Here is a 24,175-nt window from a genome sequence, read left to right as displayed (position 1 = left end):
CCTTGGAATCGAATGCATATATGTACACATGATACATATACATGGTAGATATATGTGTAGCAGAGTACAGTACATAATGTAACATATGTTAACATCCTACATAAGCACCTGTTGACTGACTCCGTGAGACATGCAATGACACAGATAATATATCATTCATCGTCACGTAATATTTGCTGATTAACAGTTGTCAAAAAGTAATCTTGGAAGTTATAGAAACAATTCAAGGTGATTGGCTGACATAAGTGGAATGCTTCACCAGAGCAACGCGGACGCTAATCCATATTCGGATAAAGATCAATACTTGCACATCTTCTCTAGCGCATCGTCATTAATGTTATCTATCTCCCTACGGCCTTCGCCCTTGCCACTGTCGACCTTTCTCGCTCGGAAACACGCTCGAATTCTGAAAGTTTTTTCGCTACAGTGATTGCAACAGTCATGAGAACAAATTCACCCTCACCACTGTGTCACGCGACACCGCAGCCACGGAAACCCACCAGAACAGTCCAACGGAAGGTCTACGGCAAGAAGAGGAGCAATGCACCCAAAGCAGTATTCGACCAAAATAGTCCAGAAATGGCCATTTTTCGCCCTCAACAGCCGGATGAGGCGGTAGAAGCTATTCAGGCCAACCTAGCCCGGGTGTCCATCGCCGAGAAACCAGGTCCGGTCCAGGAGGCCGACATCCCATCACCAGACAATTTGGGGGACCAGACGAACTTGGAGACTCAGGACAGCTATGAATCAACATGCCCATCATCTCCGCCACCTGTACCCACTACCAACAGACCTCCCACTAGAGCCCCGGAGAAAAAGAAATATGAGACTATGGTGGAGGTGAGGATTGTTGCCAAGGCGGCCCAGCCAGCAACTACAAAAAACGAAGAGAGAACTAGAACTTTACCACCGAAGGAAATGACAAGCAAGAAGATATCCGCGGCGCGAAGATCATCTGGATTCGTCCACGACACAAAGGTCAACGCCTACGTTCGACCCATCCTCAACGAAGCACTATCACCACTATCATCACAAAGCGTCCAAAATTTCAACACCTGGGCCTCGCGCTCAGCCACCATGTTTAACGTCGCGAAGCTGGCCGAAGGCTCATACGGAGAGGTATACAAGCTAAATTTACACGAGGAAGGCAGTCGACCAGCAGTCTCTAAATCCAAATTGGCAAAACTGAAAGCGTACGGCGACGGAGTGTTCAAGGTAGTCCCACTCCGAGCGCAAAGTGGCCCAGGATCCAAGAAATTCACCACTATCGACGAGATTGTCTCCGAAGTCAAAATGCTGAAGTATCTTGATCCGATCCCTGGATTTGCTCGCTTCCGTGAGATTCACGTGGTACAAGGTCGCTTCCCGGAAGCTTTCCAGATAGCTTGGGATCACTACAAGAAGACCAAGGATGATTGTTTGAACCCGAATCCGGCAAGCAAGAAGTCATATCCCGATACCCAGTTATGGGCGATTATAGAGATGGACGATGCAGGGTGTGAGTTGGAGAAATTTCACTGGTCGTCAATTTTCCAGATCTATGATATCTTCTGGGGTGTGGCTATGGCCTTGGCTCGTGCTGAAGAGTATGCTTTCTTTGAGGTGAGTTTGACTGGGAGAGTGTCGTGTATGAGTTTTTACTAACGGAAACTCTGTAGCACCGTGATCTTCATTTGGGAAATGTCTGTATTCGGTCTACTCGACCGGATGGCTCGATGGAATCACCCACAGATATGGAGATAGCTCGCCAGAAATCTCCTAGTGGATTTGGAATTAGTGCATTGGAGACCACCATCATTGATTATTCTCTCTCGCGCAGACTTGCGGTTGGCCGATCTCCCCGATGATGTAGAGGGAGTTATTGAGAATGCCTCCTCCGACTTGGATAAAAAGCAAATTTTCGATGCTATTGGCGAAGATGAGGACGAGATTTTGCTAAGAGACACTTATAGATAGTAAGTTGATGCTTGAATGTCCGACAGGAAAAATCAATGACTAACGTTTTTCTAGTATGCGCGCAACTCTCTACACAGGGAACCCCACAGAAACCGAAAAGACACCTGACATCCCGGGTATCTGGGCAGACTACGCACCACGAACCAACCTGGTCTGGCTACTTTTCATTCTGAAGAATCTATTGAAAAACAGAAAGCCCGAAGTTCCTCCACCAACAGCGCAGCCGCAAAGAAAGGCTCTGGCTCCCTGTTCTCCCAACCGGACAATGGAACGACAGCAAGTATTGGGCAAAACCACCAAACACAAGGATCAAAGCGTGACTGGTGGTATGAAGGAACGGCAGACCAAGGATCTTCAAACCTGCGTTGCACAACTCAAGCAGACACTCGAGAATAGACTCAAGGAGGTGCTCAACCTTTTGGACCTGGAACATGGCCATGAAGATATGTGTTGTGCAGCTGACCTTGTTGCTTATGCCATGGACTCACAATGGCTGGCTGAACAGGATTTCTTCTAAATTAACCTTCACCTTACGTACTGTTTATAAAGCATTGCATTTTTTCTGGGCATGTATTCGGAGTTTTCATTGTTTGGGAGTGGTGTCATCATTTATATCGCCATGGCGAGGCGTTTGGCTTCAATTTTTTCTCCTGAATTACAGCTGCAAATAGATTATGCATGAATACACCGGTGGTTCTACCTGATATTTTCAATACACTGTCTGCCCAATTTTCATGGTTTTGATAAAGGGACTGAGATCCGGGCCAATAAAGTGATAATCCAGTTGGCCGTTCAGCACCACAAACTGGAAGAAAATGTGGGATGAATACTATAGAAAGGAAAAAAACGATAACAGAAGGAATCAAATCAATCGATGGGCCCAAGAGTCTATGGAATTCATAAGCCTTCAAAGCTAAGAATAGTCGGACCGTCAGCGTTCAACAAGAAGAGCAAGAGGTTGTCAAAGCCCCAGTAAACGACACAAATAACCCGCACATAGCAGGCCAAATTGTGACCGTCTCCCAAACCCGAGCAATTACTCAAGGCAAAGTCCAAAAAGACGGAAGATGAAGGCAAAACACAGAACAATGTCTAGCCGATGCCCAAGTATAAAGATACGACCTGATCAAACCCCTCCAGCACGGGCGAGAGTTACCATCAGCGCGGGGCGAGACCAAAGAGAAAAAGAACTCTGCTCAGACCAGTTCAAGGACTCGGGTTGGAGCTCGAAATCGAAGTACCAGAGAAGCTTTGTAAGAATCAGACGCATTTCCGCGTTAGCAAGGCTGTTCCACTGTTAGTTTTTGATAGATTGGAAAGAGATGTAGAACGAAGCTGGAATTTAGAATTTCTTACTGCTGACCCAGACAGTTCCTCGGTCCATATGAATATGGGTGGAACGCTTCTTTCTTATCGAAAGCAAAATCCTTGGACTCTGCACTGGTGAGCCAGCGCTCCGGGACGAAGGAGTCGGGTTGCTTGAAGTGGGCGGATGCGTGGAAGGATGAGTACAAGGAGACTGAGACAGAAACCTATATGGACTTAGTATATGAACGCAATAATGAAGCGAGTCAGATTATGGTGATAAGAAGGCTCAATGATCAGCGACTTACACCTCCAGGCACATAACTGTCATTAATAACGGCTCCACCCGCCGGCACGAGACGGGGAAGCATAGCCGGAATGGGAGGGTATATGCGGAGGGTTTCAGTCAAGACGGCATTAAGGTATGGGAGCGAAGCAATGCGTGCCAGCTTGATATCAGACGGGTTTTCGAAGGCATTGCGGATCTCCCGAACAAGACAAGTGTACTTGTCACGGTGGCAGAGAAGGTAATACATGCAGCCTGATAGCAGTGCAGCAGTGGTTTCGCTACCCGCAAGTACAAAAACAGCGGCATTGGCGTCAATCTCGGAAGGCGAGAGTCCCACGTCGCCCTTGCTGTGCTTGAGTATGTATGAGGTGAAGTCAGGTCTGGTGGTATTGCTGTTGAGCCGGCGACGCATCTTTTCCACGCTCAAATTGAAACTGGCAGTTCTTTTCTCCAGAAGATGCTTTGGAACCAACAGAGCGAATAATGGAAGCAGAAGCGGATAAAACCAGAAGACTTTGAGATACGCACTTGCCTTGACAGCATCCAAGATGATAAGTACCCACCAATGGTACGTGCTGTTTGACAGACAGCCAAAAGGTTCGCCAAAAGCCAAGTCACCGATCAAATCGAATGTAGTAAAGTCGAGCCAACGAGTCAAATCAACCACTGGAGAAGATTGTTCACATAATACACCTCCCAGCTTGTCGACCAAAATGTCAGCATAGGTATGAAGAATGCCTTCTTGTTCACCAAGAGCTTTGCTGAAGAATGCATGAGCCAGCAGACGGCGCATGCGCTGGTGATCCTGTTCATTGGCGGTGATGATGGCATTGACACCATTTGGCGTCGGAGAATATAGAGAAGGATCCTTGACAAAAGTACTTTGTCCCTTCTTCCGGTGACCATAGATATCTTTCCAAGCAGAAGCATCTCGATAGACCAGTGCATTAGAAGAAATACGAACAACATCTCCATATTTGTCGTGTAGATCTTTGATCGCTGAATGCTGTCTTCCCTGGATATCCCAGAGAAGGTGACAGAGGGGCGAAATGGCCGCAAGCTTGGGACCAGGGTACCGGCTCAGAGGATGCAAATACAAAGCGTACACCGCCCATACCAACAAGTATACCAACGTCTGTGAGTTATCTATTTCAGATGATAGGTCCATGCCACGCCGCTGGTCTAGATTGCTGCACTTACTAGTGTAAACAGGACCAACATTGTCGTCCAAACGGAAAGCATCATCGAGACTTGGCTCATGACTCAATAGTCAAGACCATGCGTCGGAAGATGAATAGTGATTCAACGGCTAATAGAGTAGTATCTTAGTACGGCGAGGAACCGGAGAAGAAAGCCAATGGACTATAGAAACGATCATTCAAGGTTCCAGTTTGACTTAGGAAGTATCTCGACCATGCAAAGACCTGGACAAGAAGGTTTGTAACATTCTGCTCAATTCGTCTTCAAATGTTGGAAGGTGCGGCTCAACAAAGAAACCAGGGTACCTGCATTGATGATCTGTTGGTAAACTCCGGCAAGGTCGATCCTATTTAGCCTAATCATTCACCTTATTATTGACTTGATTATGCATATGTGCTTAAAGTTTAAACATATAAACATGTTTACCTTATTCTTTGTTTGATTGAATATGGTAGCCTTGATAACAACATGAACTTTCATAGAACTTTGAGCATCAGATCGGCTATGCCTTAGGATATGCAGGAAATCATTCGATCAAGTCTAGGGTTTTACTTTCGTTTGAAAGGTCAAAGTTGAAAACCTTCAAAGACCCCTGTCTATACGTGGATCACAATTATTTTCAGCTCAAGTTGGGAATGACAAGATGAATACGATCAGACATAGATGGATGGCTACAAAGTTTAGAATATGCACTATTTACAAAACCGAAATGTATTATCATTAATCATGAATCACCTTGAACAAATCAACAGATGAAATATATGGCGCACCAATGGGACGGTTTAATTGGAAACGAGGAAGCTCAACAAGCTACCAGCCGTCAGCCCGCCAACGAGCATCATGTTCATAAATCCACCCGCGGCTTCTCGCTCGTGGGGTGCCACCCAGTAGCCTGCACCCATCATGCAGCTAGAAGCCAAATCCCCGTTGGTAATCCCGAACATAAGCTGGACAATGAAAAGGTAGAAAAAGTCGCTCGACACGAGAGCCCCATTGCCTTTTACGTTGCAAAACAGATAAAGCGGGATGAAGCCAATACGTGCAACGGAGAAAATAAAGGCGACCCATGGGCGATGGGCAAGAGAAAGTCCTGGAATAGCCACGAACAATCTTCCACAAAGGTCTCCCACATTCCAGAACAGGAAGGCCAACGGGATGAAGACGGAAGGGTCGAACATCCTTGATTTGGCCGGATCATTGACCGACAAAATGTTCGAGGTATAGACCGGGAATGCCAGCATGGTGATTGTGAAGCATAGAAACACAGCAATGGACAAATATCGGAGCTTCTTGAAGAGTTCCCCTAAACTCACAGTCTTATCATGCACATGGTCATGACCGACGAGAGTCTCATTCTCTTCTTCAGTTGACTTGTGTTGCAAATCAGGCCTCTGCCGTAGAAGATGGAGAAATGCCAGCAATGTCAGCACTGAGACTCCGGTTGCAGTTATAAAGTAGATAAAGGCAGACTTCGGCGACAATGCCTGCGATCCGTGATCACCTTCGGCTTTCCTCCGTACTGCCAGGACAGAGATAATCTGGACAATGCACGGCAACACACCAGCAACGCCTTGGCCACTCATAATCGCTTGCGTGTATTCTTCCCTGCCAAAGCTCGAAACGTATGCAAAAACTCCATTCTGGTTGAGACCAGTGGCCAGACTGGCACCCCATACCATCACCATCAGGAAAGCGAAATAGCCCTTCGCCGAAACATTTGTAAAAAGAATTGTGGAGATTGCGAGAAGAGTAAAGAAAAAGCAATTCATTAACAGCGCGAGCGTCACGCGCCATGGGTAAGAGACATTCTTTTGTACTCTGGCGAGAGTATATGCTGTGGCGAGATTGGTGATGGTCGAGACCGACAGGATAGACGATTGATAATGCGTCGATGTCCACTTATTTGACTCGAAACGTTGGTGGAAATAAGGTGCAGCAGCTAGCATCATGTTCCTAGAGTATCACGCAGGTTAGCTCTATGAGCTTATCGGAGAGGTTCTATGATCTGCGGAATGGTTCTCCTCGAGCCAACTTACCATGCCCATAACATGGTCACTCCCAAAAGAAAGAATACCCCATATTCAAGCCTCGAAAAGCGAGATCGTGGCTGGAGCTCAGACTGTTCTGTATTAGTTTCATCCTCCACCGAGTCTTCTAGAGGCTCGTATGCAACAGAGTCTGAGATAAGTCTGCGAGCTCGGTCCATGGCCGGAATTGAGCTATCCCCTTCTATAGATCAGGATTGAAGAGTAAAAGGGCTTTAGCTTTACAGGAGAGCCCGTAAGAGGAAGTCGTGAGGGGATCCTAGACGTTGCAGCTCGGATAAATCAGCGTCATACGGAGGTCCACGTGACCGAGAGCGGCGATAGCGGAGAAAGCAATGCAAATGACCCTACGAAGGACTCAGGTGGTATTACTCGAAGAATTAATCATAAAGAACAGTAGAAGTATTTTAGTCCACTATATTGGTTTTTTATACATAGTTAATGGTCTGTATAATATCTATCGCCAAAAATAAGAAGCCGAAAGAAAAAAAATAAGTTATGAGAAGAGAGTGAATCCTCGTGAGTTGAGTGTATGCAAGAGTTACAAGCCCTCGCCAGACTCCGCTTGATGAATGTGACAGAATAAAGGGAGATGAAGCAGTTGTTTAATCTTTCTTGCGAGGCAGCTCTTCAACGGCCTCTTCTTCTGAGAACTCTGGATCCGCTTCCTTCTGGAGTTCCCAAAGCTCTTCAGGCTCCACAGCCCGCTTAGGGGCCTGAGTGGCTTCTCCGCCACTAAGTTGCCACTCCATGAGCTTGGTGAACGCTCCATCCGGACGCGCACTAAGCTCTTTGTATGAGCCTTGCTCGGCGACGGTCCCATCGGGTCCGAGGACAATGATCGTGTCAGAGCGTTTGATCGTGGAAAGACGATGGGCAATGCTGATTGTCGTGTTATTGCCCTGCAGCAAAGCCGCCAATGCACTGTTGACTAGGGTCTCCGACTCGGCATCAAGTGCTGAGGTAGCTTCATCGAGAATCAAAATATCGGGATTCTTAATTAGCGCGCGGGCAATGGCTATGCGCTGCTTCTGTCCACCGGACAGTTGCGCACCGCGAGCTCCAACATGCGTGTCAAGGCCATCGGGCTAGGAGTTTGTTAGTATGCGTATGGTAGAATTTTCTGACTTGTTACTTACGAAGTCACTGATAAATTGGCAGTTGGCCTTGCGGGCGGCTGCAATGATCTCTGAACGAGTTGCATCCGGCAGACCATATGAAATGTTTTCGGCAATGGTACCGGAAAAGAGTACAGGTTCTTGGGAAACAACGCCAACCTTTCTTCGGAGAGACTTGGCATTCATTCCACTGATGTCGGTCCCGTTAATCAACACTCTACCAGCAGTAGGGCTGTAGAAGCGGAGTAAAATGGACGCGATCGTTGACTTGCCACCACCAGAAGGTCCGACAATGGCAACATTAGTGCCTTGCGGGATCTCAAAGTCCAGATTCTTGAAGATTGTTACTGCAGGACGAGTAGGATAGCTGAAGGTGACATTCTCGAAACGAATGGGCCCACGTGCAGACTCTACCCTCCTGCCCTTAGTCGGGTGGATAGTCGGGCGGCGATCCTGTAGCTCGAAGAGTCGACTTGCGGCACCGACACCTTTCATGAGCTCGGAGTAGAAACTGGAAAGACCAATCATGCTGGAGCCAGCGTAGGCGGTATACATCAAAAAAGAGGTCAACTCTCCGATGGTGATGGCTCCTGTTTGGACCATTCCACCTCCAACGTAGAGAAGAGACAGAACAGTCATATTACCCATTAGTCCCGTCTGACAATCATTAGCAAACATAATGAGATGGTTATAGAGCTAGTGCTTACCGAACTGAAAAAGGCCGCACTGATCAGAGATTCTCGCTTGCCGGTTTGGAATATCTTGCGAACTTGTTTGTTGTATCGATTCACCTCAAGGATTTCACCTGCAAATGACTGACTTGTCTTCACATTGCCCAAGCGTTCTTCTGCAATCTTGGTCAATGTACCTAGATTCTTCTGCATCTGACGACTGAGGTTTCGGATAGCGCGACCGTAGAAGAGAGCACCCAGACCGATTGGCGGAAGCAACAAGAACAAGATACTGGACAACTTCAAGCTAGTGTAGGCCATCAAGGTAAAGCCGGCGGCACCGCTAACAGCAGCACGCAATCCATCGGACAGGTTCTGAGTGATACTCTTACCCACGATAATGGTGTCAGAGCCCAGTCGAGAGATCAGGTCACCAACGCGGTTGGCATCAAAGAACTCGGCGTCCTGAATGAAAGTTTGACGGAATAGCTTAGAACGAAGTCTAGAGACGATGCGCTCACCAACGATGCGAAGAATGATGATACGGCCATAGTTGGCGGCGGCACCAATTACTAGGACACCCGCCAGAGCGCTGTAGAACATAGGAAGGCTCAGGCCGAAAAGCTCACCGCCGCCCTCTGTCACAGTCTTGGTCGCCGTATCCATGATCTTTCCAATCGAAAGGGGAATCGACATTGTTATGCCCGAGGAGATCAGCAAAAAGAAGAATGCAAGCCCGAGCTTCCTGGATTCGGGCTGCGCAACCTTCAACAGACGCCAAATCTCCGAGAAGCCGGACTTCTTCCCAGAAGCACCATCTTTAGCCAGCTTAGCACTCAGATTGACTTGCGCAGCTTGTGCTGCTCGCTCCGACAGCTCAAATCCTTTCTCCGTATCGTCTTCTTCCGGAACTGAACGGCTGGCGGAACCGGCGGGTTTGGAGGGCGCAAGCACTTTTTCTTGAAGGAATCGAGTGGTAGAAGAGAACGGTCGAGTTTGTGAAATCATACGGCTCGTCGACGGGGTATATTGAAGCCCACTTTGGTGAACCAACAGGGAGGTCTCGCCCGACCGGGAAAGACCACCGGATTTGTCGCGAAGAGCTCCGGAGGGTGTTGTATAAGATCGTTTGATGTAATTGAAGCCGATAGATTGTACGGAAGGTCGATTTGATTGGGAAAGTAGGTCTCGGAGAACAGCAGTCTGCGGTCTCAAAACCGACCGAGAGCTGGGGCCCGGGGCCCAGGCCGGCAGCCGGACGCCGCGCATCTTTCGTAGCAGTGATTTCAAGATCACAGCAGGATATCAGGGAGTAAGATCACTGGGATGTAACAGAAGAGGCCATTATTTGTACTCATGGAAGAAACAGCAATTCCGCACGGTCCATGACCATTGAGAGTATTCCCCGAAAGCATGTGGAGTAAGATCGCAATCCCCCGTTGTCGGCAATTCGAGGGCAGAATTTCTCACCGCCCATCGAAGCTAATCGAGAGCTGTAGATGCTTTTGGATGTTTTGGTTTAATTGGTGATTTCTTGTGATTGCAGGACTCCTTGCATCTTATTGTCAGACTCCATATCTTGGATCATCAGTGATTGGATTGGATTCTAATTCCTCCCATCTCACATCTCTTACATTCCCATCTTACCATTCATACCCCGCCTCACCCAAATTCACAACCCGCCAAGATGGTTCTTGACTACAGCAAATGGGATGCGCTTGAGCTATCCGATGATTCGGATATCGAGGTCCACCCTAACGTTGACAAGCGTTCGTTCATTCGAGCCAAGCAAAACCAGATCCATCAGCAACGAGAGCAACGCCGCCATGATATCAAGACTCTCAAGTATGAGCGCATCATCAACGATGGTCTCCTCTCGCGCATCGACAAGCTTCTCACCGCGCTCAAGCAACACGAGAATACCTCTACCTCTCCCGAGCAGCCTATTTTCCAGACGATCATGGAGTTCGCCAGCAACCCCGCAGACGATCAAGCCCCGCCACCACCGGAGGGCGTCTATACACATGAAAAGGAGCAGCCCAAGTACTCCCAAATGATAAGCTCGCTGCTGGACATGGTCAAGAAAGATCTCGGTGATTCGAAACCTGACAACATGATCAGCGCATACATCAAAGGCGTCGAGGAACACCAGACCAAGGTGCAGAATCTGCAGACGGAATTGTTGACAAAGCTCGCTGGGCTGGAGAAGGAAGAGAGCAGCAAGATCACCAGTGACAAATTGCACGATGGGTTCAACCAGTCCCACATCAGCAAGTCTACTGAGAAACCCAAAGATACTTCATCCAAGACAACTGAAGTACAGCTGCTGAACCCTGGCGCGGGGAGCTCGAACGCGGCCGAGAATGACGACGATGATGACCCGGCTGATGTCGAGATTAGTGAACTTGGCAGGAAGTTCGCCCGTCTCCGACCCAATGACTATGCTGCCTATCTGCAATTTATCAGTGAACACCCCCAGATTATTGCCGAGAAGGAGACCGATGGCCTGCTTGTCGAGGCTTTCAACACTCAAATGAAGGGCCAGGAGGCATATGCCCGGCAGTGTGTACACCAAGCTTTACTTCTGCAGTACTGCCGCTCCCTTGGTCCTGATGGCATTAAGCTTTTCTTTAACCGGTACGTTGCTCCGCGTATAAATATTAGACCGAGCTAACAAAATATTATGATAGCATTACAACTAAGGAGCACCGCGCAGCGGCTCTGTTCAGCAACGACGTCAATGAAACATATCACCGCATCAAGAGTCGTGCAGCCGAGCTGAGCAAAGATGGATCTGCCTCTAACGACCCCGCGGGTGTTGAGCAGATCCAGCTGCACGCCGTTGACCCCAACACGAAGATCACAATCAACCTCCCCCGGCCAAACAGCGAGGATCCCATTGAGATTGAGGCTCGCAAGATCTTTGATGCCTTCTCTCCAGAGCTTCAGAAGGCCCTCGAATCCGAGTCTCTGGACGAGGTGAACAAGGTACTTGGCAAGTTGTCTGTGCCGGACGCGGAAGTGGTTGTCGAGCAGTTGGGCGAAAGTGGTATGCTCAGTATGGAGGAAGGCATTATTGATGGTACCACCGAAGAGGGCCAGAAGAAGCTAGCAGAACTTGAGGCTGAAGGTAGGCTGGAGCAGGTTGGAGAGCCTGCTGGTGACGTTACGGAACTGGATTAAATTTCCCAAAAGTCACACATCTATTCTGATTGAATGTGCTAGTCTTTTATTTGTCCAATATGTTATCTATGTGATTTTTTATGTTTAATATAGCCATGAGCATAACAAAAAGAAATTCCTTGGTATTAACGATGCCATCAGTCTGAAATACTTAAATTACACAAATTTCCCTGAAGATGTCGCTGCATGGAGGGAAAGAGAAAAGGAAACACGTCAGAAACAAAAGACCTCTCTAGACCGGCGACGGACGCATAATGCTTGTAAGCTAAGAAACAGTACAGGGAACCAAATATCTCGCACGCGCCGGGGTGTCGATGATATATGACATTCGCTCCCTAGCCCTGAAGTAACTCGTGTACCCGTGACCCCTCACTCATTCCTCGGTGAACTTGAGGGGAAAACTAAAGCAAAGCAGTCTAGATCCCGCTAGCGCCCGGAGCCTCCTGGTCTTTCCGCAAATCGATCAACAGCTCACGGAAGCGTTCCTTGCCAGAGCCACTGGCACCACCGGCGTTGCCCTTTCCGGACACATCGACTAGCTTGGCAATGCGCTCCCAGCTGGTGCCACCAGCAGAAGTGTCTTCGCGGTTAGCGAGGAACTGTTCGGCCTCGGCCTTGGTCTGAGCACGGTGCTTGTCGGCCTTGTTGTTGTAGGAAACATAAAAGTCGTCGATGTCCTCCTGAGCCTTCTTCACGGTGCTGTCCTTCTTCTCAGCCGAGACCTGTGCGCGACGGGCAATTTCTGCGTCGCGCTTCTCGCGCCATTCGCTGTAGATGGGAACAATCATGATTAGCTCGTTTATGCGGACTGCAGACGTTATGCGCCCGCCTATCTTGTGGAGCCAATTCGACTCACCGAACGGCATCACCCTCGTCTTCAGCCTGAGGGGGGCTTTGGTATCCAGTTGGGGGGAAGGGGGCACCGGAGCCGGTGATTGTACCTCCAGGGGCGACTCTCTAGATAAATACCGTCAGGTCAGCGCAACTTCAACCTTGGGGTCATGGAGCAAAAACCGGCAGCCGTACCTCGTTTTGTCCACTTGCATCCACCTCAGGGAAAGAACTTTGGAATTGATCAATCTCCTCCACAGGTTCATCATCACCGCCGCCTAGAAGGTCATCGTATCCCGCATTTCCATTCTCGTTGGTGGCGACCTGTTCAGAAAATTCATGGTCTTTGCCGAGAAGTTGGTTCTCGCGCTCCTCAAAGGTAAGGCCGTCGATATCCTGGATCTCGAAGTTGCCCTGTTCTAAATATCCGGAAGTTAGCATTGATTACATGGGGTCAGGCACCGGGTGCGGGTGAATAGACATACCGCCATCCAGCTGCTCCACTGAGGGGTACTTGTCCATGTTGTGAGTGATGTTGGTGTGAAGTTTTGGCAAGTTATAGAAAGTGTGATCAAAAGGAAATTGTAAAAGTAGAAGGAGAAGAAGATGAGAGCTTGACGTAGTGTAAGTTGACAGGTCGGCGAGACGCTCGGAGCCCCGTACACTCTAAGGCGGTCAGTCAGCTTTGGTTATCACTTGAAATGAAGTGTTGCTTCTCTCTTTCTTGTTGCCCTAACGAATTGAGCAAAGAAGAACTGCATTTACTGTGCTGGTGATTACCTGGAGCTCTCTATTCACAAGAAGTTGATCTTATTGTTTTTACTTCATCTCAGTTCCACCGTCCTCAATTGCTCTCGGTTTTGACCGCGTATCTCCAATTGGTCCGGACCAACACTGTCGCGACTCAACCCCCCAACGCCCAAACTCTTCTCTGGTTTCTTTTCTTTCGTCAAGGATCTAGTGTAATCTTCTGTAGCAATGGCATACACAGATGATGCCGTTAAGGCAAAGTTGTCTGCTCTGAATGAGACTCAAGAGAGTATTGTCACTGTCGCCCAGTGGGTCATGTTTCATAGGTACGAGGACACCACAACATGTCTCCTGTTGGATGGAAGTATGCTAATCTTGTTCTTTTTTCCTAGACGACACGCCGACAAGACTGCACAGATCTGGCTGCAGAAGATCCGTGACTCCCAACCTCTGAAGCGCCTCAACCTGATTTACCTAGCCAACGGTATAACATGACCCACCAAGCTTCATCTCCTTCGGCTAATATGTGTGCAGAGGTCTCCCAGCAATCCAAGGCTCGTGGTAGGGAAGAATTTCTCAGTGCTTTTGCGCCAGTCAGTCACCCAGTATATGTTCCTTGTCAAGTCGCAGAACTAATCAGGACTTAGATCGTCGCGGAGGCTACAGCAGTGGCCTACAAAGGATCATCAAATGATATTCAGCAGAAACTACGCCGGGTTGTGGAGGTGTGGAGAGCACGCAATGTATTCGAGATCCCCATTCTAGATGCGGTGGATGCTCGTGTCAATGGTAAGCTAGGCCAATCACGCCGCTTTAGCATCGTCAGTCCTTCTAACTGGGATTTGTTTCTAGAAATTGACAAGAATCGCTCCACCACCAAGAAACAGCCTCTCGGTGGCTCACTCTTTAACAAGGAGCCTTCTTCAGGGTCTGCGCCATCCGAGCTCCAGCCACTAGTTCCATTGCAAGTTGCCTTAAACAAAGCTGCCATCCCCTCGATCACCTCCGCCGCAAATGCCGATTCCGAGTACAACAGGTTGTATGATACCAAAGAGCCGCAGCCTACCCCTCCGGTTCACGCTGCGCGTTTGAGCCAGCTTCTCAAATCTCTCGCCAATGCCGAGAGCTCTGTTTCAGAGGTCATCAAGTCCCGGCGCGCACTGATCGACGGCCTTGAGAAATTGCTTGCCACCAACCGATCAGAATTGGCCAAAGAGGAAACGTTGGTGGCGCAGCTTTCAGAGAGAAAGGCCCAGACAGACGCCAAAAAGCGTGAAGTCGAGGATGCGATAATGCAGAACATGTCTGATGATACTTCGGGTCCCCATTACTTTGGCGAAGGAGAGGTTACCCGTCCTGAGGCCGAAGCTCTGACCCCTCCTCCTGTTGAGGCTTTGACTCCTGTCGGATCACCCAAGCGAGAGCAACAAGTAACCAGCCATGGTCCTTTCACCGAGGAACCGCAAATGACGCTCCCCGACGGACTCGTCATTCCTGAAACGGGATCAGAGGGTGCACTTCCTTTAGACTCGGCTGGGCTTTCTCCAGGTGGCAATGATTTTGATTTAAGTTCAAACGGGGGCGCAAAGCGTCGCAAAGTGGCGCATGGTGAGGAGGACTACAGCCAATATGCGACTGGGGATCTCGATATTGACGTTGCTGCCCTGATTGCGCAGCAAGGCAAGCAGTAACGTGGAAAATTCATATGTTTATCTAGGAGCTTTCACCTTGACTTTTTATCTGATAGCTATTCATCTATGTATTTGTTTCCATACTTCAAGCACATGCTGGGTCCATTTGTGACATATGATACCATCTGACTTCAAAAATGTTCCAGTCAATATGTATGTACTACTAGTTCATTCGATGGTTTGCTTATCATGCACATCTGGTCCATAATTTATGGACTCATTTAAAATATCATTCAAGTGACCTTCCCGCTAATTGCTAATCTGAAACCATTTGCACAGGATGTAGACCATCATCGAAATATATCAGGATCCATCCAACGATCTCGACCGAAGCGACTCGAGGAGTAATGTCGCCTTTCCCTCGCCGATACCAATAAAGAACGGATATTATTAGATGATTCATCGGCAGGTGGTGGCGGCGCAGAAGCATGGTTCTTCGGTTTCACGACCAAAAGAATGATCAGTCCTACCACTATGAGGGCTAACAGAATCATGACCTTTCGTTTGGTGGTTCGGCGTTGGTAATTTGTAGCCTGGTAATCTCAGTTAGCCATTTCCCATGCCTGTATAAAATTTAATAGTAACGCACCACTTTAAGTTCCTTCTCCGCACCCCTGACTTCGGTCCCCATTCTCTCAACATTATAATCAATGCGATCGAGCATGGTGCCTTGGTCGATGATCATAGTTTGCAATTCACGGAAGATATCCGAAAGCTCAATAATCCCCTTCGCGATATCGTTGATCTCGCGCTCGCGCTGCGCAATAACCGCATCGTTCTGACCCGTCGCCCGTTGTTGAGTCTGCTGCAACATAGTCTGCGAGAAGGACTTGTCGGCATCAGACTCCATCAAAGAGGGGTCGGTGTAAGGATTCTGAACAGGAGTAGGCGCAGGATCGAATGGCGTAGAAAAGCCTTCTATATCTCGTAATTCTGCGAACAAAGGCACATAAATTAGCTGCATGTTCACGACAAAAGTGAGACTCAAGCAAGACTTACTCTTCAAATATGTGCTTTGCTTCTTTCGAAACCTCGCGCTCGCCTCCTGAACTCTTGATGCCAAAGAAATCTGAATGTTCTTGGCCATGGTCTCCTCACCACTTGTCACGGTGCCCTGCTCTTTCGATTCATGGACCATCCTCTCGATCCTCTTAATGGCCTTCTGACAATCGTGAAAGCTGCGCGTAATATCCTGCGTTAACCGCTCGATCTGGCTTTCATCGTGTCTCCGGACATCCTCATCACCGAACCCAGGTAACAAATGCTTGTGGTGCAGTTTATCCAGCTCCACAGACTTCTGCGCGATATCTGTTAGATACTCTGAGACTTCTTCTTGAACATCCACCCAGCGTGGAGGTAGGAGATCCATCTCGATAACCATGTCGCCATCTTCTTCGAAGCCGCTCGTCTCGGAGATCAGTCGCCGACTTTCCTCCGGGTGGGAGGGTGAGTCGAAGCCATTTGGGCCTGTGAAGCGCGGTTTCTTGGATGGGTGGTGTGCGAAGGATTGGCGATAGGATATGTAGCTGTGACGGCGGACACAGGTGTTAGCTTTGTGTTTCTGTGAAGGTTGACGTAGCTGGTTTGACTGGGAGGGGGAAATGCGTACAGATTGGTTCGATCCCGCCACATGGTGGTTGGGTATGGGGGAAAAGGCGCGTGTAGATTATGGAGAGGGTGGTGTAATTTTGAATTGCATGATCAGTCGAGTATTAGGGTATGTTCCTGGGGATGATGTTGGGAGTATGTTGCAGCGGAGTTGACGGCCCCGGGAAGCTCTCTCCACTGCGCAGCCCGATAATTCGTCCGGCAGCCCCACTCAGTCGGGGAGTAAGATTCTTTGAGTATTGTTACTTTGTCATGCATTTGAATTAACATGCTAACCATGCCTTTTGTCCTTGATCCTACCTGGGATGTTTTATATGCACCTTACCCGCTTACCTAATAGAACAGCTGTCATGATGTAGTTACGTCCAAAATATCAATCTTGGAATGCCTTGAGCCTTTCTTAATTCCAAGTTCTGTCAAAACAGTAGTACCTCGTCTAACCAATGCTAAATTGCATTTCCCAATGCGTTGGAGAATAATTTGATTTGAACCAAGTCTTAAACGCTGCCAACCATTGCTGGCTGATATAGCTTCTAGGCCTTTTGAGATTTGCCCTACCTAGATATTTATAGAGATGAGACTAGGGCAAAATGGAAACTACATTGAAGTACACAAAACAATGATCTGCGCTGAAGACTTTATACATGCTGACTACCGATATCTGTTAGTAAGTATTATATTCCCTCTGAAATATGTCCACCGGCTCTCTACCAGTCAGACATCTGCTTTCTGCTAGGTCCTCTGTCGATATACACTGCCCATAGCTATTTACATCGAACGAAATGGATACAACGTCCGAACCTGGCATAAATGACGGAATATCTAGAAAATGGGTTAAGTTTATCGTTACCATCACAGCTAATGTGGCCTTGTATGCGCCGCTCAGTAAGCAAAAATGATGTTGTGTTGCCCTACGTGTTCTAGATCGTAAACATTTTGATCAGTTGACGAGCTGCGTGCTGTCTAACATCAGCTCCGCCATAATCAGGGTCTAAGCGCATTTTTGTATATTCACCTGACTGTGTATAAATTGCGATGGATATATAGAAAGACCTAGATAGGGATAACATATGATTTAACCTGACCATGAGGGCTACGAAGGAAATTCATAAACATCATAAATATGGACTTCAGGCCTCGGGGACTAATGCCAGTTTAAGAGGCGAGCTCATACGCCACGTTTTCATTACCTATCATGTGCGTCAAACAGGACAGGATCTCAATAGCAATTTCAGTATTTACCTCGGAACATGTAGTACATGCATGAAATGTACATGGTGGTCCTTTGGTTTATGTTCTATGATTCCCACTGAGGCTTATCTTATCTCCCATACATGTAAGGTGCCGGTGCTTGCTATTTCGAATTTACCTAGAAAATCGAAAATAAGCATCTGAATCACCTTTTGCCGTATGTCATTATCTGTAAATCCCTGTTATTTCGGAGTAACCTTCCCCGGTATGAAGTGCGGGGGTGATCATACCAAGCTTGAGGTAACCAGTAGCAGTCACAAGCTTTTTCTCTAGCTAGCGGTATCTGGATGCCAAGAATTTACGTATCACTTGAGTATCGTTCTAGGCTGGGTTAGATGTGAAGGCCCACCGTACTTTCTTGAATTTCAGCTGAGAGAGTTTCAGCCCTGTAAACTTGTTGAATCTAAACATTTTTGTTATTGTTTTTTTGCCGGTTTCAAAGTAGTTGACCGCCTAAAATACTGAACGGTGACTGGTTTACTTATCACGCTATTTTTGTGTACGGTACCATGTACCTCGCTCGTAAGGCTGGCCCTTTTCCCCTTAACTTCTCTCCCCACCTTCACCCCTCCCCATTCCACATTTTTCCACCACATTTCAATCATGGTATGATTTCAGTCCGCTCTACAATTTATCTCAGACTTATCCCCTGGTTTCTCAAAACCGGATGGGTTGGAGCGAAACTCCCCGCCATGCGGGGCTGTGAGATAACAGCTTAAGATACCATGACTGACCGCGACATCACACTCTGTACAGGCCGATTCCCTGACCGAAGAGCAAGTCTCCGAGTACAAGGAGGCATTCTCCTTGTTTGTAAGTGTCCCAATACATGATTCAAGACTATTTCCTAAACTCGATATTAATGCTTTTGCCTAATAGGACAAGGATGGCGATGGTGAGTGCGACCGTTTCGATACCTTCAGACCCGATAATACTACGCCCATATAGCGAAGATGTAACTGAGACGAATGGATGGAATAGGACAGATCACCACCAAGGAGCTGGGCACTGTCATGCGCTCCCTCGGCCAGAACCCCTCCGAGTCTGAGCTGCAGGATATGATCAACGAGGTCGATGCCGATAACAACGGTACCATTGATTTCCCTGGTACGATATCCCCGCCGAACTTTGAATCCCTCCAAACCGGATCTATATTGATATGTGACAGAGTTCCTCACTATGATGGCCCGTAAGATGAAGGACACCGACTCCGAGGAGGAGATTCGCGAGGCGTTCAAGGTGTTCGATCGCGACAACAACGGCTTCATCTCTGCTGCCGAGCTGCGCCACGTTATGACTTCCATTGGCGAGAAGCTGACTGACGATGAGGTGGATGAGATGATCCGTGAGGCGGACCAGGACGGTGATGGCCGGATTGACTGTTCGTTTCCCCGGTCCACCTTGGCCATTCAACAGGGGATGTGCATGCTAACTGTTCATAGACAACGAGTTTGTCCAGCTCATGATGCAAAAATAAACTACTCATGTCGCCATGTTTTTGTTCACTTTTAGCTGAAGTCGTGGCTTTCCAACGAGGATATTTCTTTTTCTCTTCCCAGCTCTCCCATATCGGTCTTTGTACTCTATGCTCCAGCTTGGATGATTCATGACCAAGCGTGCAACTTGAATGCAGATAACACGTTTAGCATTTGGTGGAAGATTTTGTGCGTCGAGATATCATAATGTAGGCAATGAACTTGATTTTCACCTTGTTTCCACTCCGCTCCACGGTGCCATATCACTGGAAATTCGCAATAATCAAAAATGGTATTGACTTGGCCTTGCCCAACCCTGTACATGGTTCATATCCAATCTACCGATTAAATCGCAAAACTTCCATGTACTGCCTCGCGATATCCGCACCCTCCATATCAACCTCATTCCCATTCTTCTTCTCATCCCTCAACTTCTTCAACCGATCCTTAACCTCATTCCCAACCCCAGGAACAAGAATGGCCTCCCTCGCCCCCTGAACACCAAGTCTCCCCCAAAACTCCCTAATCAAAGCCGCCGTAGCCACATACTCCGCATCAACATCCGACTCCTCAATCGAGAACTTCACATCAATTCCAGAGTCCTCATCCTGCCCATCCACACCCTCGGCACTCATATTCGTAATTGAATCCACAACAGTCGGACCCCGCCACTCAATCTCAATAACCGTCCCACGCGGCCGCGCAGTCGGGAACGTCTGCCGCACATCACCTACTCTCACCCGGAAATCACCCACATCATAGATCACACCATTAGGCACAGCGACAGTCAGCCGATGTGCCCAGAAGGGCTGACAAGCATAGGTGAAATGATGGAATAGGGTACCAAATGATGGCATTGGGAGAATAGTCATGATCATTGGCGATGATTCTGACGATGCGGTAAAGCTGTTGCTGTTACTAGTTGACTGCGACAGCGACAGAAACTGAGGTTGAGATTGAGCCATAGGCGGTGGAGGACTTGGACTTGCCCCGGCCGGTGCATGTGGTGGGTGGAAAGGCTTTTCTGGGGGTTCGGATGTGTAAATGAAGCCATGGGTGGGATAGTGACTTAGCGAGAGGAATTGCATGTATCTTGGCTTTCCTGATTGGGTATTCGCTGATGCGGGGATGAGACTTGGTGTGTCTCGCATTAGTTTTTGTTCTAGGGCCCAGCGGCCTAAGGGGATAAGTTCTTCATCTGGGTAGGCAGAGCGAAGGCGCTCGGTGATGGCTGCCAGAGCTGTTGAAGAGTTTGGATGTGAGGGGATGAAGTAGACACTTTTTGGTGGTTAGTTAGGGGCTGGCCATCTTGATGCGTGGGATGTTACCCTGTGATTGGCATGATTTTGTAGGCCTGCTTATTGAGCAGGAGGTTGATTGGTTGATTAGGGTTTAGACGGAGATGGCGAAAACCATGCGCGTCTATACAGCAGAGAAATGTTAAATGAAGATATCAGTTCCTGGGTATATATGGTGTGTCTGTTTGATTCAATCGAGCGTTGCGCAGTGATTGAATAAGAGCTCAAGTAAGCTGCATCCAATAGAAAGGACGGGAACCTTATACAATGAATCTGTGCGCTGGATTAGCATATACTTCAGATATTAGAATGGGAGTATACTAACCTTATTTAAACGATGGTTTAGATGACAAGCCTGGATTTGAGTAACCGTTCAAGCTCGATTCATTGCAGACGTTGCTGGTTGCAAACAGAGCAAACATACTATCACCAAACACGACTTACTACGTATATTTTCTTACTTATTACTTACTCTTACAATTCAAAGCCGAATTGATTACTCTCTAGTCCTATTCAATTCTGACTTCAATTTCAGAATGATGCCAACAAATTCAAAATTTATTCCTGCCATTCTTGCCACTGGAGGGAGATGTGTCGAGGCAACACGGCCTGCAGTAGCGGTCGCGGGCCTAGTCAAGGGCTTCGCCCCCAAAATAGATTAAGCCCTTTTAACCAAATGCCTTCTGAGACTAGTGGTTTCAATTTTGAAAATAATGTATTGATAGCTACATCATTATTCTACTCTTAAGCTACTTATATTGTCACTACTTCAAATCCCATATTAATGCTGTACGAGCACGCGACAGTTCATTCAATGTTTTCACCAAGGGCATCGGCTCCGCCACAATATGTGACTAAACCGAGTTTGTTATGATCGGCTGTCTCTCTACCCGATTGAGATACATTCAGGGGACAAGTGGAACTTCTATGATGCTTTTGTCTGACAAAACAAGCGACGGCCAAATTGGGGCTGTGCCATGAGTTCTAGGCCATATCATCTTTAATTAATTCTAATCCTTCACTCTACCAAGACAAAGCCACAAAAGTATCCATGAAGCTTGAATATTCCTATGTCCTAATACATGTAAGGTACATTCTGTATACGAATTTCTACCAATCATATATTGGTATTCACAGAATTCGTCTGCCTGACGCGTATCATGTATCAAAGCTCAGAGTACGGAGTATATCGAAGGGAGATCCTGACGATCAATGGACCCTAGCCTTGCTCCTAACCCTATCATTCACATTGACCCTTATGCCCCCACTGACGTGATTTTGCTTAATGTGACATTTTTAACCCCAGACCCCCCTGAGTTCTCCCGGACTGTCAACTCGTTCAGACATCTGGAGTCCAGGACATTCTGTTCCATCATGGTGGAGGTCTTCCACATATCATTCTAGTCATTCCTTGTATGCGTTTTGCCGCTCATTGTGACTTGCTCTACATTCTTTCCTCCACACTCCTTCATTTATCAACATTACTTATTTATAGGATTCAAGTCGCTTTTCGAATCCATCGCTTTCGCGAACCGCCATTCATTATGGTCCCAAATCGCAGGGGCCGGTCATTGACCACCGCACTCTTTTTCCTAGTCTTAGGATATCTCTTTTTACTCTCATTACCCTCAAGTTATTCACCCTTGAATTTCCACCGAAAACCGACTCCGGTACAAAACAAAGACATCCGACCCGATGCCATTCATTTAGAAGACGCACACAAGATCCATCCAATTGCGTCATATATTCCCTTGCCAACGAATCCAACGCCGCTTCCTCGCATCCAGCATGAGTTCGAACCGGAGAGTTGGGCGGAGCGCAGAAAGAGAACTCGCAGACAAAAGGCTGTAAAGAAAACATTTCTCCACGCTTGGAATGGTTATAAAAATCATGCTTGGCTGCGGGATGAGGTCTCACCTGTCAGTGGCAAGTATGAAGACTCCTTCAGTGGTTGGGGTGCCACTCTGGTCGATTCATTGGATACGTTGATTATCATGGGTCTTGATCATGAATTGAAGCTTGCGCTGGAAGCACTCAAGCAGATCGACTTTACCACAACATTCAGCAAAGAGGTCAACGTCTTTGAGATCGTCATCAGGTACATGGGGGGTTTGATTGCAGCTCACGACCTGTCCAATGGGGCCCATCCGATTCTGCTGAAGAAAGCAGAGGAACTCGGCCAGATGATCTTCTATGCCTTCGACACAAAAAATCACATGCCGCAGATGCGCTGGAAATGGGGTCGGTCAGCCATCGGCCAAGAAATCGAGGCAAATACCCACACTAGCCTGGCGGAGCTGGGTTCCTTGACAGTTGAATTCACCCGGCTGACCCAATTGACCGGGAATCCAATGTACTATGATGCCGTCCAGCGCATCACAAACGAGCTAGACAACGTGCAGATGCATACCAAGGCCCCAGGGTTATGGCCTAACTTCGTTGACGCATTCCGTCTCGACTTCAACGGTTCCGACTTTTCGCTCGGTGGCGGTGCTGATTCAACATACGAATACCTACCCAAAGAGTACATCCTTCTTGGCGGGGAGAAGGATCAGTACAAGAAGATGTGGGAAAGATCCCTCGATGCAATTAAAGACAAATTGCTTTTCCGCGCCGTCACCAAGGAAGATAAACAAATCCTCTTCACTTCCAACTTGAAAGTCACATACGGAGTCGACCATGTCCGACACACCTCTGAACACCTGAAATGCTTTATCGGTGGTACAGTAGGCATCGCTGCCAAGGTGTTCAACCGCCCAGAAGATCTATCCATCGCGCGGGGACTGACAGATGGATGTGTCTGGGCATACGATTCGATGCCGACCGGTGTCATGCCTGAGTCCTTCCAGTTCACCCCTTGTGCAGATCTTGACGATTGTCCATGGGACGAGACCCTGTGGTACGAGTCTGTCCTCAACCAGCCTATCAAACTCCAACAGCACCGCAGAGAAGCACAGCAGATCGTTGCACAGGAAGTGATTCCACCAGGAATGGTTGGAGCTAGAGATGCCTCATACAAGCTCAGGTAAGATTCAGAGCCAACGACAGTGATTTTAGGATATACTAACTCGAGTCTAGACCAGAGGCTGTGGAGTCTGTTTTCATTATGTACCGGATCACGGGTGATAAGTCGTTGCAAGATGCAGCTTGGCGCATGTTCCAGAACATTGAGAAGATGACGCATACCAATTTTGGTCACTCGGCCATCCAAGATGTCCGTGATCCGGATTCAAAACTGGATGATAAGATGGAAAGCTACTGGCTTGCCGAGACGCTCAAATACTTGTATCTCATTTTCTCTGAACCGGACCATGTCAGTTTGGATGAGTACGTTTTGTAAGTCCATCTGTCTACTGGTGTCTACTTAGCTTAAGCTTACGAGTTCCATTTAGGAGTACCGAGGCACACCCTTTCAAGCGACCTTCAGGGGCATTCTAGTATTAACTTCTTCATTGCAAGCCTTCTCTCACTTTATCATTAGCGTGGATCGGCGTTCAGGGTCCA

The 24,175-nt window shown here is 47.9% G+C and overlaps 11 protein-coding genes across 11 annotated transcripts; 5 read left to right on the top strand and 6 right to left on the bottom strand.

The window, feature by feature from the left end:
- Nucleotides 1-441: 441 nt before the first annotated feature.
- N7520_010383 (uncharacterized protein) lies at nt 442-2,473 on the top strand (the record flags this gene model as incomplete). The annotated part of the gene is made up of 4 exons (XM_057144316.1): nt 442-1,602; nt 1,659-1,776; nt 1,820-1,955; nt 2,011-2,473. The coding sequence occupies 4 exons, from the start codon at nt 442-444 to the stop codon at nt 2,471-2,473; spliced, it is 1,878 nt and encodes a 625-aa protein (XP_056990070.1).
- Nucleotides 2,474-3,082: 609 nt separating this feature from the next.
- N7520_010382 (cytochrome P450) lies at nt 3,083-4,718 on the bottom strand (the record flags this gene model as incomplete). The annotated part of the gene is made up of 3 exons (XM_057144315.1): nt 3,083-3,242; nt 3,313-3,488; nt 3,570-4,718. The coding sequence occupies 3 exons, from the start codon at nt 4,716-4,718 to the stop codon at nt 3,083-3,085; spliced, it is 1,485 nt and encodes a 494-aa protein (XP_056990069.1).
- Nucleotides 4,719-5,532: 814 nt separating this feature from the next.
- N7520_010381 (nucleoside transmembrane transporter FUN26) lies at nt 5,533-6,956 on the bottom strand (the record flags this gene model as incomplete). Its single annotated transcript, XM_057144314.1, has 2 exons — nt 5,533-6,703; nt 6,787-6,956. 2 exons carry the CDS (start codon nt 6,954-6,956, stop codon nt 5,533-5,535), a joined length of 1,341 nt encoding a protein of 446 aa, XP_056990068.1.
- A 444-nt stretch (nt 6,957-7,400) lies between these two features.
- On the bottom strand, nt 7,401-9,853 carry mdr2 (ATP-binding cassette permease mdr2; the record flags this gene model as incomplete). Its single annotated transcript, XM_057144313.1, has 3 exons — nt 7,401-7,883; nt 7,935-8,570; nt 8,621-9,853. The coding sequence occupies 3 exons, from the start codon at nt 9,851-9,853 to the stop codon at nt 7,401-7,403; spliced, it is 2,352 nt and encodes a 783-aa protein (XP_056990067.1).
- Nucleotides 9,854-10,271: 418 nt separating this feature from the next.
- On the top strand, nt 10,272-11,767 carry N7520_010379 (Hsp90 co-chaperone CDC37; the record flags this gene model as incomplete). Its single annotated transcript, XM_057144312.1, has 2 exons — nt 10,272-11,221; nt 11,275-11,767. 2 exons carry the CDS (start codon nt 10,272-10,274, stop codon nt 11,765-11,767), a joined length of 1,443 nt encoding a protein of 480 aa, XP_056990066.1.
- Nucleotides 11,768-12,183: 416 nt separating this feature from the next.
- Nucleotides 12,184-13,264, bottom strand: N7520_010378 (clathrin light chain CLC1; the record flags this gene model as incomplete). The annotated part of the gene is made up of 4 exons (XM_057144311.1): nt 12,184-12,535; nt 12,624-12,724; nt 12,794-13,017; nt 13,084-13,264. Coding segments are annotated over 4 exons (858 nt in total), but the record flags the coding sequence as incomplete, so codon positions are not given.
- Nucleotides 13,265-13,576: 312 nt separating this feature from the next.
- On the top strand, nt 13,577-15,039 carry N7520_010377 (CTD-interacting domain-containing protein; the record flags this gene model as incomplete). The annotated part of the gene is made up of 5 exons (XM_057144310.1): nt 13,577-13,674; nt 13,741-13,832; nt 13,883-13,941; nt 13,996-14,137; nt 14,201-15,039. 5 exons carry the CDS (start codon nt 13,577-13,579, stop codon nt 15,037-15,039), a joined length of 1,230 nt encoding a protein of 409 aa, XP_056990064.1.
- A 290-nt stretch (nt 15,040-15,329) lies between these two features.
- Nucleotides 15,330-16,671, bottom strand: N7520_010376 (t-SNARE syntaxin TLG2; the record flags this gene model as incomplete). The annotated part of the gene is made up of 4 exons (XM_057144309.1): nt 15,330-15,572; nt 15,629-15,972; nt 16,039-16,565; nt 16,649-16,671. The coding sequence occupies 4 exons, from the start codon at nt 16,669-16,671 to the stop codon at nt 15,330-15,332; spliced, it is 1,137 nt and encodes a 378-aa protein (XP_056990063.1).
- Nucleotides 16,672-18,501: 1,830 nt separating this feature from the next.
- Nucleotides 18,502-19,375, top strand: N7520_010375 (calmodulin; the record flags this gene model as incomplete). Its single annotated transcript, XM_057144308.1, has 6 exons — nt 18,502-18,504; nt 18,655-18,711; nt 18,778-18,793; nt 18,880-19,005; nt 19,067-19,279; nt 19,341-19,375. 6 exons carry the CDS (start codon nt 18,502-18,504, stop codon nt 19,373-19,375), a joined length of 450 nt encoding a protein of 149 aa, XP_056990062.1.
- A 336-nt stretch (nt 19,376-19,711) lies between these two features.
- On the bottom strand, nt 19,712-20,715 carry N7520_010374 (uncharacterized protein; the record flags this gene model as incomplete). Its single annotated transcript, XM_057144307.1, has 2 exons — nt 19,712-20,651; nt 20,702-20,715. 2 exons carry the CDS (start codon nt 20,713-20,715, stop codon nt 19,712-19,714), a joined length of 954 nt encoding a protein of 317 aa, XP_056990061.1.
- Nucleotides 20,716-22,215: 1,500 nt separating this feature from the next.
- N7520_010373 (glycoside hydrolase family 47 protein) lies at nt 22,216-24,109 on the top strand (the record flags this gene model as incomplete). The annotated part of the gene is made up of 3 exons (XM_057144306.1): nt 22,216-23,696; nt 23,750-24,007; nt 24,064-24,109. The coding sequence occupies 3 exons, from the start codon at nt 22,216-22,218 to the stop codon at nt 24,107-24,109; spliced, it is 1,785 nt and encodes a 594-aa protein (XP_056990060.1).
- Nucleotides 24,110-24,175: the final 66 nt, after the last annotated feature.

This window comes from Penicillium odoratum (genome assembly GCF_028828045.1).
Source record: "Penicillium odoratum strain IBT 22623 chromosome Unknown utg000008l_segment0_segment0, whole genome shotgun sequence".
Lineage (NCBI taxonomy): Eukaryota > Fungi > Ascomycota > Eurotiomycetes > Eurotiales > Aspergillaceae > Penicillium > Penicillium odoratum.
The sequence above is the reverse complement of the archived record's forward strand: the minus strand, read 5'-3'. Positions and strand labels throughout refer to the sequence as shown.